This window comes from Gallinula chloropus, assembly GCF_964237585.1.
Source record: "Gallinula chloropus genome assembly, chromosome: 4".
In the NCBI taxonomy this organism is placed as follows: Eukaryota; Metazoa; Chordata; class Aves; order Gruiformes; family Rallidae; genus Gallinula; species Gallinula chloropus.
In genome coordinates, this window is record NC_140088.1 from 7371568 (window position 1) to 7386566 (window position 14999).

Genomic DNA, 14999 nt, shown 5'->3' on the forward strand with positions numbered 1-14999 from the left:
ATTGCTGCACCAGATTTGTGTGTATGTGTGTGTTACTCAAATGAAAATCACAGCTTTTCTGATATGCAGTGTGTACATTTTTAGCCTGAACTTATGTAAAGTAATTTTTGGAAAAGGGCCTTTAAGCATAATATGCATATGGGTTGAAAAATCTTCTGTAGGGCTAGATACAGAATTTATAGCTTAGGCAGCAGATTCTAGTCCTATAACAATATCAGATCAGAAAGAATTTACAAATCTGTTGTGCTCCTTTTGTCTGGAGACAACAGTGGAAGGTTATAAACTGTCAAATATCAAGACTACTGAGTCTGCGTATACTTAACTACATAACTGAATATGACCTATTTTATTTAAAATAGTGATTCACTGAGATCACGTTTTCCTTACAGCATCTCAAATTTAATTTTGCTTTCAATAATAATAATACACTGTGATTTTTTTTCCTTCGAAGGTTTCCATAAAATTTCCACCTTCTAAATTGTAAATGGGATGGAAAAGATCCAGTCAAATTGCAAGGGAAACTTTATGTTGAGATGTTCAATCAACACAGTATCCAGTCTCAAAAGCTTGGTTTATTTAGAATTGTAGAACCCTTAAGATTCTACAATTGTGTAGCTTGTTATTTGCTCTCTTGCCTACATTCATTTTCAGATGCACAATGATGAATGTAACGCCTCTGGCTATCACTGTATTCTGAATTTGATCATTGTGTCTCTTAAGCAAAGAGATGTTAAAGCCTTACACGTAACTGCCTTTTTTAAGACAAAAAAAAAGGTTTCTGTTCCTATAAACTAAGTTTAATAGAGGAGGGCTGCAGTCTTAAAACATCTGTCTGAATTGTTTTCTCAAACTGATGTTAAGGCTCCGCTTAAGTTGTGCTGCATTTGTCAAATGTGTCTTCTGTTCTGTGTACATTGACCTACGCAAGTTATTTGCATGTTCCTGTTAGGGACGATTCTTTAACCTACTGTAGAAGTGTGATGTGTTCGACTTTCACTGCACTCCATTCATGTACTTCAGATGCCCCTACAGATCAGGAGCACTAAGATTCTAAGTCTGTATTCCATGTTGTTTTGAAAACATCTAATGAAAAGTTCAAAGATTGATTACATATTGTACTGACAATATTTATGTAAGATGCAATGAAGTTTCCTTAAGAGAAGTTTGTCAGCAACTATTTTAAAACAAGTCATCAAATTTGCAATGTTTGGAAGGAAGCTGCTTGACACAATGAATATTACTCTCAAGTGTATTTTGAGGTTGAATGCAGTATTGGTTTTTGCTGTGTCTGACAAAGGTAAACATGTCATAAAGGTTCATTTTAACTCTATTAGAAAAGCTGCAGATATAACCTTGATCCTGAGACCACAATTCTAATGTAAATTTTCCATTCTGCAGGACTGTTGGCAGCATGTGAGATGCAAAAAGGTGAATTAGGATCAGCGTAGAAAGATTTATCCAGTAGCCATTAAAAGCCAGACTCTATGGATTAGAAACAATCTAATGCTTTTTGTTGTCAAACCATTTCACTTCAGTCACTTCATTTTTAATATGGAACTGTAACAAGTTGTATTGCAAATTTCTCCACACAGAACTGGTCATTTTCTCCTTATGCTTTTGAATCTCCTTTGGAGAATCATGAATTCAAGTGTGTGGGTATGTGTAAAATTCAGAGATGCTTTTTCAGGAGAAACCAAAGGCAACTAGAAAAATGCAAATGTAGTGTAAGTTGCTTTTTCTGTTAAAAAAATTCAAGTTCTGTGTGCCTGTGGAGTGACTTCAACTTCGATTTTTCAACCCCTGATGCAATAGGAAAAAAAGTATTGATTAGTTTCTTGATTTTGAATGCAAAATCTGTAATTGTCATAATAAAGGCATTGTTTGCTGCTTTACATAAAAGTTAAAAATTCAAAATGTCTTACGTGTCCACTGATTTTTTTTCTTTCTTACAGCTCTGCCAATATCTGCCGTGCTGAAATGTTTTAATTTTTGAATTTTCTTCCTTTTTATCTTTGTTTTCTCTGTTGCTGCTTTTTCTGTGACACGAGCCTTTCATTATAGTCACTCTTCTTTTTTCCTTCCCCACTTCTTTCTTTTCCTTTTTAAAGCCATGAGAAGCCGATCCATTGGTGAATGTGCTCTGCCATCGGCCTATATACGCAGTGCTAAAAGTGCTCCTGTTCTGATCCATACTTCCAAACCCTTCTTGCCTGATATTGTTCTCACTCCCCTTTCTGATGAGCTTTCAGGTAGTGCCACCTCTGCTAATTTCTGCACCCCCTTTATCACTTTTTTAAACCTTCTGCTTTCAAATTCCACTAAATCATTAAATTTTTCAAAGTAAAAATACTTGGGGGATGGGGGGAGAGGGGAAGAGATTAAGAATGAATATTTTGAGTTATGTAAAATACCATGCTATTTTGCAACTCATTCTGGAACTGTTAGAAGTTAGTGCTGTGCCAATGTGACAATTAGAGAAATCACTTGTTTTTTCAATTTCTTGGTAAGCAGTAATATAGCATCTGTCTGCCAGAGAGTACAACTAATCTAAAGTCTTCATTTGTGGTGAGGGAGGGAAAGGAATAACATCATTTTACTTCTTTCTATGTCAGTTTTTGAATTGTATCATAGATGTTGTGTGGTAATGACAACGATACGTTATAGCTCCCCTGGAAACAGAATGTCTGAAGTTTATAGTATCATATAATACACTTTACAGTATGCCTGTTTTTCATTAATATATAACAAATCTATACTGATTGGAATTCCAAAGTGCTGTGTCTTGGTGGTGTTTTACAAATGATCCAATCTGTAGTTTGTAGCCTTGCAGTTTCCCTCAACATTATGTTTGGTCCAGCAGAGAGATTGGTTAAAAGGTTGACAGCAGCTTTCTTTGCATAATTTTCTTGGATCAAATAGGTTCAACAGATAGAATTAGCACAGATTTCAAAAATACATACATGAAAGTTTACAGGTAATGGTTGTTTTCCTGTGCTGCAGCTATTACATAGGTATAAAATAGTAGTGTGTAAGGCTGACAATTGTATTATGTCTTTGTCTCAGTGAGTGGGGGGAAAAAAAAAGCAGTACAGTGGAAGGAAGATATATATAGAGAGAGTCAAAACTGTACAAATGTAAGGACTTAATGGCAGTAATTTTTTATGGAAGACATATTTTTTCTTTTTTCTTCTGTATCTCCTGCCTTCCTTTGTTACCCAAGATGTATTGAGAACTGTATTTTCACAATTGGACACATGTGTGCAAAAAGTGTCTTCCTCTTGTGGAACAGAAACTTGTTGCGTTAGTATTCAATACAAAAACATAAATGGAGAATCAGGAAAATTCAGGGAACCCACTGTAGAGAGACCAGACTTTTGCAATCAAATGTTTTAAAGTATTTCAATGCAAATCTTGACACCACAAGCTAAGAATAATAGCATACAAATTACATGTAATAAATTAATAAACTTATGAGTGCAAGGGATATCTGTTCTGAGATATAAATTGTTAGAACTTAAAAGATAGGGGTTTTTATAGGAATGACGTGAACAAACTGTTAGGAAATGAATCTTACCTGGCCATAACATTGTTAGAAATATTCAGTTCTTAATGAGCATCTTAAAAGTACCTGCAGAATGGAATGAGCTTTCACAGAGAACTATTCTTTTGTCTTATAGTCACTGAAACTTAATTGTCCTGTTCTTTTGCAGTCAATTTTATCATCCAAGTTGCAGAAAAGTGCTGGCCACCTAATATGTCCCAGACCTGATGGCTCACTTGCTGTTACCCTTTATGTTGACACTCGACCAATTAAAAAAACCCCCACCTAACCAATGCAGTTCTTCAAAGTGAAGTGATTTTACAGACCTTTGCACTTTGCATAGAAAATGCCCAACGTGCTTTCTAGTTTTGGTGTCTTTTCTAACAGACAGGTTTTGAAACAGCTTCATGAGGTGCCCAAAAGTCTTGTATCATTACCAGAAAACTAATAAACTCTAGTGAAGAAAAGCAAGTTGTTAGACTGTTGACTGGGAAGTAGCAGAGTAAAGGAGAAATTGTATCAGATTAGAATACACCTCAATCTTTTAATTTTCTGAATTTTTATTGCTTTAAAAAAAAAGGAGCTTTATAATTTTCCTTCATAATTCTTTTATGAAAGCCTTCGATGTTCAGATGTACAGCATGTAATTTCAGAAATAATCAGATTGTTTCTATTATATTGCACTTTAGGTAATGAGTTATATTTAGCTAGCTGTGACATCCCTTCCTCCTATGTCATGATTATAAGAATATCTTTATTATTCAAACTAAGTTGCAGATCTAACATAACTCAAAGGAGAGGTTATTTCAAATTACTCCAAAAGAAATAGGATGCCCTAATCCTAAATTTTCTGAAGTAATATTCAGCTCCCTTTTAGCTGTGAAGCTCCTCATTGAAAGATTTGACTCACTGAGCACTGGTGAATCTTGATAATCCAAAAGAAAGTGTTTATACCAAAACCTTTACTTAATGTATGGTACACTGTATTAATTTTCAAGACTAGGGCAGAACACCCCACTATAATCTGCTGCTTATTGAGACATGTGTCTGCCTGAAGATCAGTCAGTAGGTAAACAAATCTTACTGCAAAAGCTCAATATTGACATCTAGTCATCTAGCAGCATACAGGATGCTTTTCCTAAGTTTGCAATTTCTTCATGTAGTTTTTAAGTTATGCTGTGTTTCCTTCTGCAGAACATTTGCAGCTTTTCAATAGGATCTGGATAGTGGAAGCGAAGATTTATGCTTTAAGATGTTTAGTTAGTGAAGTGATTTGGTGTAGTGCAATTGTTGGAGATCTGCAATGTTTTTTTAAAAGAACACTTAACCTGTTAGAGTAATAGGAAATCCTATCTTGCATAATTAGCAAAATAACTGTTCATTTCTGGAACTGTGGAGGATTTTCAGGTACATGACTGTGTGTGGAAAATGAGTTGCAGGCAGGATCCCTGGAAGCAGTGGGCTGCTAATGATGGCAGGTGGGAGATTTTTCCTTATTCACTGGGATTAAAAGAATCAAAGGAAGTATTAACATGAAAGGGAGACATACATTATGCCTTTACAACCTTGCTCCCTAATCAGTAGGTAATTATTAAGATGAAAGACAAAAGAAATCATAATTGTAGGGTGAATCTGGCTGTGATTATTTTTTAATCCCTGTAACTCACAGAATGAGTGTGTGCTTCTTACAAAAGAGTCAAAATTAAAGCTGAGAAGCATAACATGTAGGGTTTTTTTTTCTCTGCTTTCTGAACTAACTTTCCATGATGAAGTAGAATCCTGTCCTGATGCTGTGTGGGAATTTTCTACATGTCCTCAGGCTGTCCTGCCAGAATGCATTGGTCCATGATATGTGTGGATGGTGAAAAACTACCTTTTCTTTCTGCCATCTAGCAGAAGTAAGGTTGATTAAGGGAAGTTGTGCTTGGGTAGGATTGGTTAGCACTGCCAATTTCAAACTCTTCCACACAGTAACACATTAGGGACCAGGCTGTGCAGTGTGTCACATGTACAGCCGTCTGTGCATGTTAGTGAAAACTCCTTGGGAGCTGATGGATGCCCCAATTTAACTGTGTGCCTGTGTAGCAGGGCTGAGCCCTGGTCGTGAAGGAGCTGTTCCTTTGAGTTCTTAAACATTGTGTTTTCAGTGCTGGTACTGCAGTAACTGTATTTTTCATTTCCTTAATTTCTTCCTCTGTTCTACAAGAAAGAAATCTCTGCTGGCGCAGGCACTACACGTTTGTCTGAGAATGTTTGTGTACTTGTATGTGCTAGTCATGCATACATGAACACTCAAAGTTAATACTGGATCAACATTGAAATAAATCTAGCTGAATTTATTTCAATGTGTGGAGCTGCTTGGCGTGCATTTGGAGTTCTCCATCCAGTAATTTTTAACATCCTAGAAAATCATAATCACTTCATGCATGCACAGTATGCAATCCTCAGGCGGCTGCTTTAAATAAGCTTGAGTTTATAAAAAATGTGAAAGATGCTTGTTGAGGGCCTGAGGTGGGATTGGTGTATCACAGTTACATATATCAATCTCATATATAATATTACCATATATATTTTTGACTGAATCCTGTAGTTCTTTCTTTGCAGATGTAAGAAATAGCTTGAGAGTATGTAAGGATGTGTTAATCTCTACATAAGTCAATAGAGAGTTTGAAAGAGCAATTTCAACTAGAGAGACACCATTCATTTCAGAGGGTGTTAATTCATACAGTTAGTAATAAGAGCAACTATGAGAGATTCATTACTTGTCAGAGCTGGAGAGGAAAGAGGTAATAAATTGGGCCGTATACCATGATTTTCAGTTTATTTTCTGAAATAGCTTGGATGTGTACTCTCTTTTTCCAATATAGACCTCTTTGTATCCTGTCTAATAGCTTTACAGTCCAATAAACTTTGTATAGATCAAACTTTAATTTTCAAATTTGAACTTATCCAAAAGTCAAGCATGGACTTGCCACTTCTCTTCCAACATGTACGTTAGCTAAATACAAATATGTCTCTTTCCTCTACTTTATGTGCTTTGCTCAGAAGGATGATGTGAGAAGGTTCCAGTTCTAACATTGTCAGAAAAATGTAAGGATTTTAAAACAAGTTTTAAAGGCAACTTCAGATTATCATTACTAAATATTACTGAAATAAGTATAGAGATCCATGGAGTAACAATTTGAAATATTTTTAAATTAATTCAGCACAGTTTTTTTTTTTATTTTGACAGTAACACATCAGATTCAGGGGAAGGGAAAGGGGCTTAAATTTTGTGCTGATTTTAAGTAAATTCACCATTGCAGTCCTGAAGATAAACCCTCTAGATAGATTAACAAGGTAAGTGTTTATGGTGGCAAGTAACGCTTGTTGGGGTTCATTTAAGCCCTGTATTGTTATTCCTGACTTTAAAAGCATACCTATAACTTTTTAAGTGGTAGGTAGTAAAAAGTAAATCTGGGGAGTAAAGGATTCTTTTAGAAAGAAACCAAGAGAAAATTGAGAGCAATGTTTTACCTTACTAAGTGCCTGTCCCATAAAAAGACTGCAAGGAATAGTGTGAATTCTTGCAATTAGTTGAATTTTCTGTAAGAGATTCCTAGTCTTGCCTACACCAGGACTTTGATAGTACATAGTCTTCCTAGAACATATCAGGAAATTTGAAGTGTGAAGGTTCTTTATTTTGGTGGACAAGGTGGGCTGAAAATACCTCTGTACAATTCCTACATGATTCAAGTTGGAACTGCAGCTTTCATTACAGCTAGCTATCATTTGGGCTGATGCTGATGTATCAGAAATCTCAACAGAGACAAGGAATCACTGATTTAAATGGTCAACAAATGTTCTGGTCTTTTCATAAACAAAAGTAGGTTTACTCTTAATGTTAACTGTTGTGAGGCAGCAGGATGTTTTTCAGTAGCATGGTCCTTCATTTGGTAATTCTCATAAATGTCACAATTGCTTGAGTAAAAAACTGGAAGAAGAGGGGGACATAAGCCTCCATTAGGTATTTTGTTTTGTATTTTGAAGATGAGAGACAAAACATCCTATTAGGGAGAAGATGTCTTTAAATGATCTAGTATTTATAGTCATCTTTTCTGTGTAGGGCCGGTTCTTCCCTGTCATTTTAAAGCTTTAGTCTTTAGGTATATGCTATATTACATATGCCATAATACTCATAATTGTATGATAGCATTCTTCCTGATATTTCAGTAATCTATATTCGTACAAGTTATGAAAAAGTAATTGGTTGCCACTTCAATAGACAATCATAATTTTCCAGAAAACATACTTGTTCTCTTAGTCATGCATTTTTTTTTCTGCAGATGTAAATTCCATGCAGGGTACTACTGTTAAGCTAATCTGTATTCCAGGTAACCATTTCCTGAACAAGCTAGCTGGAAAAATATTGGTTGAATTATTGAACTTATTGGCACAGCCCTAGCTTTAACTGTATTTCCAAACGTCCCATGGTCTCACTGTTTGTTCTCATGCATGTTAACATTTAAAACTGTGTTTTGATGGTCTAACTCATTTATATTACATTCTGTACTGGATATTACGTGCGTGTCTCTTTAACACTCTGTACTGGAAAAATTTTTGTTGTGCTTAAGAAAACAAGACTCCGGACATTCGCGCTTTTAAAGTCACATAATTAGGGTGTAGTGGTAAATACATATTGTCTCTGTGTGTAAATTGTGGTGCATGTTACATATACCTTTTTCCTACAGACATTGACGATGCTCAAATTCTTCCACGTCCACCTCGAGTCAGACATTTTTCACAGAGTGAGGATGCTCCAAGTGAAGTTTTTGGTGCATTAAATGAGGAACAGCCACTGCCACGAAGCAGCAGCACCTCTGACATCCTGGAACCATTCGCAGTTGAACGAGCCAAAGGTGCAGTTCCTGTCATTGACAGTTCATCCCATCATGCTCCAAGCTTACAGAGTTCCACTGAAACCTCTTCAATGCATAGATCCACTGAAAGCCATATCACTGACACAAATAGCAGAGAGTCCTCCTTGGAAGTTGGGGATAGTATTTATGACCATCTTTGTCATTTAATAGGGCCGGTAGAGTTTGCAAACACAGCCTTTGAACAAAGCCAATATGTTGACCTTGAAGGTGAAGATGATCTCCTTTCCTCTCTGAGAGAATATCTTAAAGAAAAAGAAGAACTTTGCGGTAACTTTGAGATAGATAAATGCGAGGCTTCTGCTCACGAAGTTGATGCATCAGTAAATAGGAATGATAGATTACCACTGGATGGATTAGAAAATAGAGATCAGACCGGTCAATGCACGAATAGCATCACTGTTACAGAAAGAGCCGATAACACAGAGCTGCACCTAGAACAAAACCAAAGTGGCTTTATAAGTAATATTGCACCTTCTCAAGTAGACATTTTTACAAGAAATCAAGCGTTCGATAAAGCCAGACAGTTAAACATTGATAAACAGTATGAAAGCGTGTTTGGTCATGGGTCAAGTAGTCCTAGCAGCAAAGAAGGGAAGAGATACCTGTACAGGCAAGCAGCCACTGAAGCTGATGTAGATTTAGTTGTGGAAGCAGCGGTAGCTGAAAAGCATAGAAGTGCCCAGTTTAGTGAAAAAGTAACCAACTCCCGTGTTATGCATGCAAAGAAAAGTCTTCCTAAAGCAGAAGTTAACCCTCAAATGCCTCACATCACAGGCACAAGCAAACTGTCACCAACTAAAAGGAGCATATCTGAAACCGTAGCTCACAGGGCCAAAATCATGAAAATAACGACTAAAAAAAGAAATAGTGTTCACGTTACTTTTAGGCCATCTACAGAATCGGTTCAATTTTACAACCCTCTTGAGAGCAAAGAGGCCGCTTGGAAAGCAAGACTTCGTAAACTCGGTGGCTTCAGTAGTAGCAGTAGTGGTAGCAGCAACAGCAGTACCAATGCAAGCACCAGCTCATCCGCTGTCACGGAGCTGGTTAGACCTGGAATATATAGACCTCTAGATGCCATCAATGCTGCTTCAGCTGGCAGCAAGCAAATTAAGGAATCTACAGAAGCTCAAGCAGCCATGTTGCAAAAAGAAGGTATTGCAGTTAATCAGTTCCATAATCGTAGTGCCTTTAGAGCATCAGGTCAGGAGTCAGCGCAACAGCAGGGCTCCCTGGGTGGTGTTTATAAAACTGTTGTACATGCTCTTTCGAAGCCGAAGGCAAATGTTTCCCCACAGAGGCAGAACAGAATGCCAGCAGAGGCTCCACTGAGGGATCTGTACAGTCATGTAATGGGCTATTTTGGAAGGAAAGCTGCAGGTGAGCACTAACAGTGTGCAGAGCGCAAAAGGAGAAAGGCAGCACCAGTTTGGCTTAATGCAACTGAAGCAAGCTCTCATAAGCAATCAAAAGGCTTTGGGATGATCACTGCTTTCCCTGTTTGGTTATGCATGCGCCTACAGCCAGCTGATTTTTCTCCCAGCATAAGTTACTTTTACATACTTTAAATTACTAATTTCCCTTTTCAAGATATTTAGTTGAACCTGAACCTCTTTGCTGCTGAAGACCATCAGGTTAGGGAAGAGGAAGAGACAGTAAATGACCTAACAAAGGATTATGCCTTGAGAGTTTTGAATTTTCATCTACCATGCAGAGCTGTAAAATTTAGCCTACTGGATGATTGGCATATGTGTATTTTATCAGAACGTGCTGTTCTACTCCGAGTGTAGTTTGTTTGTCAGAAGGACCTGGCTCTCGACCAGCTAGGTTGAACTGATTGTATTTCTGGTTCATTTAGTGTGTTTTCTTCTTCCTCCTCCTCTTCCTCCTTTTCCTCCTCCAAAATGAAAAGGCCCTCCAAATTTACATTTGGAGGCCAGTTTAGATAACTTTTAAAAACCAGTCTTAAACAGAGATCTCCTGTTACTGGAATGATTTCATTACAACAGTTCTCTGTGAGTCTAATCATAAGGTTTCATTTGAGTCTTTTTCAAACCATGCTGTTGGCCTTTCTGTATTCATTCACCAAAATGGATGCAGTTACATCTTGGCAACATCTTTCATCGCTTTCTTTTTTCTTGGCATCATGGATGTTCATGAAGGTCTCATGATAGTTTTCTCCTGCTAGCTGAGACCTCTGTGGACTGACCAAAAAAGAAGGCTGTCATTAATATCCATTGTCTATATTTCACATAACCTTAAATGAACAATAAATTAATTTTCAGCAGTAATGTAGGTTTTCTTTCTTCCCATTGTTATGCTGGCATGATTAACAGAGGATTCTGTAACGCATCCTGCATCGAGATGTTAATGCCACCTGAGGGCAGTCTTCGTAAGCGTAGCACCACAAGAGCCTGACTGACATGGGTCCCAAAAAAGCTATTGGCTTCTCTGCAGAATCCAGACTTCTGAAAAAGATATTGTAGAAGTACCTTTTATTTGAAATCTGTAACATGAAAAGAGCCTCATTATTAGAATAAACTAAATGTGGTCTCGTGAGAGATGACACTGAGGGAATAATTCTTACAGAGAAAAGATGAACTAGAATAACTGGAATAAAGACTCTAAAGGTGGAGATCATGACATCAGGTGTAACAGCCACAGTTAAATATTAATAGTATAGTTATATCAAAAATACAGCACTGATAAACGAGTGAACTTAATTAATTGTTCATAGCCATTGACCATCCAGAGTTTGAATTTTCATTCCATGTGCTAGCATGTGATGTTATTACATACATCTTCCTCGCACTATTTATACTACCTGTATACAGTGCTACATTGACGTTTGTTGTTAGTACGTATTACAAACGAGTTTACTTTTTCCTCTACGTTGCCATTCATTAGGAATGCAATGAAGAAGGAGCCTGTAGGAATCATACAGAATTTTTAGGATTTATTGCTTACTTGTCATGATATGGAGGAAGAATATATGCTATATCCTTAAAGCAAGCATTAACAACTTTGAGTAGTGCTTACCTGTAAGCTTCTTGCTCTTAAAGGTGGTACTGGAAATCCACTAACCCCTGCTTAGTAGGAAGAAGAAGCCATACTAATTCTTAAAACAGAATCTGCTTTAAAAGAGGGAAATTCTTAAAATGCATGTTTGGCAATTTTGATTTTTTAATTTCTGTTAATTAGCAGGTTTTTTTCATATGTTACCTTTTGTTTTGAAAACGTCTTGATGTTTTCTTTACTATATACAGTTATTCATTTGCTTTTAGCTAATAGAGAGGACATGAGTCAAAAGCTGCACCCTATTGATAGTGATATTGGCAGTAGCAATACAAATGTTCCTGACCTCATGGATGAATTTATAGCTGAGAGACTCCGCAGTGGTAGTGCACTGGTAAGCCTTTAAACTTCCTATAGTTCAATATCTAAGTCTGCATGTATGTGTGAACTCATCAGTGACGTTATAAATCAGTTCACTAAGATGTATTTCTCTGGATTTTATGAATCAGAATTAATAATGTCAATTACTTATTCCTTTCCTTCAATGTAGATTCATGCTATTTTATGCCATTATTTTATCTTCAGTGTGGAAGCAACGTAAAAGTTACTGTTGGATTTATAGTCTCATTGAATTAAATGGCCTTAATTGCACCTGTAAAGATCTTTGTACACCAAAACTTTCAGAATAATGTTTTATATGTAAATTTTCAGTCCTTGGTATTGTACATAGTTAGATACCATGCTGTAGCATGGAGCTGTTCTCTACAGGTATAGTCAGACTGTGAAATTACAAGAGTGTATATTTTTTTCTTTTTTTTAAACTTTTATTTCACAAGTGTTGAATAATTTGTCGCCAATAGTTCTCTAATGGGACCAAATTTTCATATGCCTTCTTCCTGCACTTTTCCATAAGAATCATAGTTTGGAATGTAATTCATAAGGAGAAATTTTAATCAATATTAGATCAAGGATTTCTGATTACTGTTGGATGCTTACAGAATGAGACAACTGATTTGAAGAGCTAACTTTTATTAACTATTAACAAAAGAGGAAATACTTATATAAAGTTGCAAAGGAAGAACAGAATCACTAACAATTTAAATGTAGCATTTCAAAGTTGTTCAGTTCTTTTTCCTGCCTAGAATTTTTAAAGATTTTTTTTTTTTAAGAAGGTCATTTTAAGATATGCTTCTGTAGAAAGTTTTCAGCAAGTAGTTTAGTTGTTGCTTATAAGGGTCAGAAGAAGCTTCTTCAAAGTAAATTGAAAAATTTATATATCACCTTTTATAAATGGCAAGAGAGGACCAATGGAGTTTGTCAAAGTGTTTACTTTTTGCTTCTTTGTAATGAACTCAGGTTTATGAAACTTGATTATTGGTGCAGTCTTCCTGAGTTATATGACAAAAATAATAAAGTCTATAAAAACTCCCATTAATTTAGCCTGCAAATTATTAAAACTGAAATCATTGCAGCTGGCCACAGAAGAGAGAAAGGGAGGGAATACTATTTGGTTTTATATCGATGGGCAAGAATATTGATGATTAGTGCTTCAGACAAGAGTACTGATACCTTCCTTAGGTAACAAAAACCAGTCAAGATAATTTTGAATAATTATTTTGAAACTGGAACTGATTTTGTAAACTAGCAGAAAAATAGGAATGCCTTCTTAAAACATCTATTAAAATATCTATCGACTGCTAAAATCTTGTATCGAGAAAAGCCTGTCAGTCTGAGTAAATCTCTAATTAGCAATAGGGTAGTAAAAAAATAGGGAAGTGACTGGGCCAAGTGTAAAAGGAAGTCATCTTCAGTCTCATAATGCATAAAGATTTCAAACAACTTCATAAAATGGCTTTTTTCTACTTTTTTCTTCCCTCTCAAGCAAACCGTCTTACCTGTGGAAAAAATGGCTTAAAAAAGGCTTCAAATACAATGCCACCATACTTCTACATGAGCAAATCTATAAGCTTTATTTCTGCTATATGTTGTCTTTGGTGGCCAGATCAATACCAAAGTCTTGGCTTATTCATGGGAAAATGAATGCCTGAATTAGTATATTCATTTCCTTGTAGCGTACATTGAATTCTTGCTTTATAGTGTGGTAGCCTATAGGCCAGAAACTGCAATATTCCTTGACATGTCTGTCTGGAATCAAGGTTAATCTTATTGTTTTCTTTCGTAATTTAGACATAATCAGGAGATAATACAAATGCTACTATTTTTCTCTCTCGAGTCCTGCCTAGTATGTGTGTGGCACATGGTAGTTTGAATCCTAACCTTTTAAGGAATGTGCCTTGCATAAAATTTGTATTTCTGAAATTGTGTGCTTGGGTTTTTCACTTACTGCTGCCTGTCTGGGGTTTTGGAAGGTAGTATAATGATGATTTCTGGTTTAGGTACTTAGATACTATGTGTTACATTCTGACACTTGCGAACACGCGATAGCTTTTTCCATTTTATGTAAATAGCCATCCGGTTTATGTCTCTTCACTGTTTAGAATGTGACAAGAAGAGGAAGCAGTCCTGGCAGCCTGGAAGTTCCTAAAGACCTCCCTGATATATTGAACAAACAGAACCAAATGCGTCCTGTGGATGACCCAGGCGTGCCCTCTGAATGGACATCGCCTGCCAGCGCAGGCAGCAGCGACCTCATCAGTTCCGACAGCCACTCCGACTCGTTCAGCGCCTTCCAGTATGATGGCCGCAAATTTGAAAGCAAGTATATTTTTTCCAAAAGTAATAGCATTTCTATTTGATTGCTTGTGAATTCCCCCTTCTTCTTTTCTTTTTTTTTTTTTTAAGTTGTATGTCAGCAGTTTTCTGTAGAGAGAGGTTGATTTTGATTTCCCATTGAAATCATTAGCGAGTTAATGGAGCATGCAGAGTTCTTGAGGGAGGCTGTTGTGTTTGTAGTGTACTAAACAAAACAGCACTGGAATACTGCTGTGCCAAAAGCAGAACAGCGGTGAACACAAGTTAGAAAGCAGTACTGTCTTCTCCCTGGAGTGCATCCCTTTTTTTTTGTCCAAAAATATAGAAATGAAAGGGTATGTACTTTGGGAGTAATTACTTTGAAATCACTTAGGTAAAGCTTGAAGACGGGCTGCTGGTATTTTTGCCACGGTTATTGTGTAGCTGGAGGTTAATCAAGATAGTCACTGTAATATCATGGTAAAGTTAGTATGCTTTGTGTAGTAACATAATGTTTTTCATAATGTTTAGCCATTCCTACTCTTGTTCAACATAAGGGGTCATTATGGTTGCTGGGAATTGCAACTTCATGTTTTATGTAAGAAAGAAATAGTGTTTATATAGGAGAATTTATTGAAGAAATTACAGTTTTTATATACATAACTGGTATGCAACTAAGTAATGGTCCTTAAACCTACATCTCAGCATGACATTTTTGTTTAGTGGTGAAAAAGCCGTTTGCTAGGATATTATTTGCCATAATATTTTTAGTCTGAAGTTAGTGCTTTAACAACTAGTTTGGGTATTTCTTCTAGCTTGTAAATTTTGCAAAT

At 36.4% G+C, this 14999-nt stretch overlaps 1 protein-coding gene across 5 annotated transcripts in view; it reads left to right on the forward strand.

Moving 5' to 3' along the window:
* Window positions 1–14999, forward strand: part of RALGAPA1 (Ral GTPase activating protein catalytic subunit alpha 1) — a gene marked incomplete at its 5' end in the record, with an annotated part of 126938 nt that overhangs the window by 37232 nt on the left and 74707 nt on the right. Inside the window, 4 exons of one of the 5 annotated variants that reach the window (XM_084263850.1) lie at window positions 2109–2249; window positions 8272–8439; window positions 11745–11869; window positions 13974–14211. In XM_084263850.1, the coding sequence (XP_084119976.1) occupies window positions 2109–2249; window positions 8272–8439; window positions 11745–11869; window positions 13974–14211 (672 nt within the window). Of the gene's footprint in view, window positions 1–2108; window positions 2250–8271; window positions 9841–11744; window positions 11870–13973; window positions 14212–14999 lie in introns of all 5 variants that reach the window. The other 4 variants (XM_084263851.1, XM_084263849.1, XM_084263852.1 and 1 more) reach the window with 4 other exon arrangements.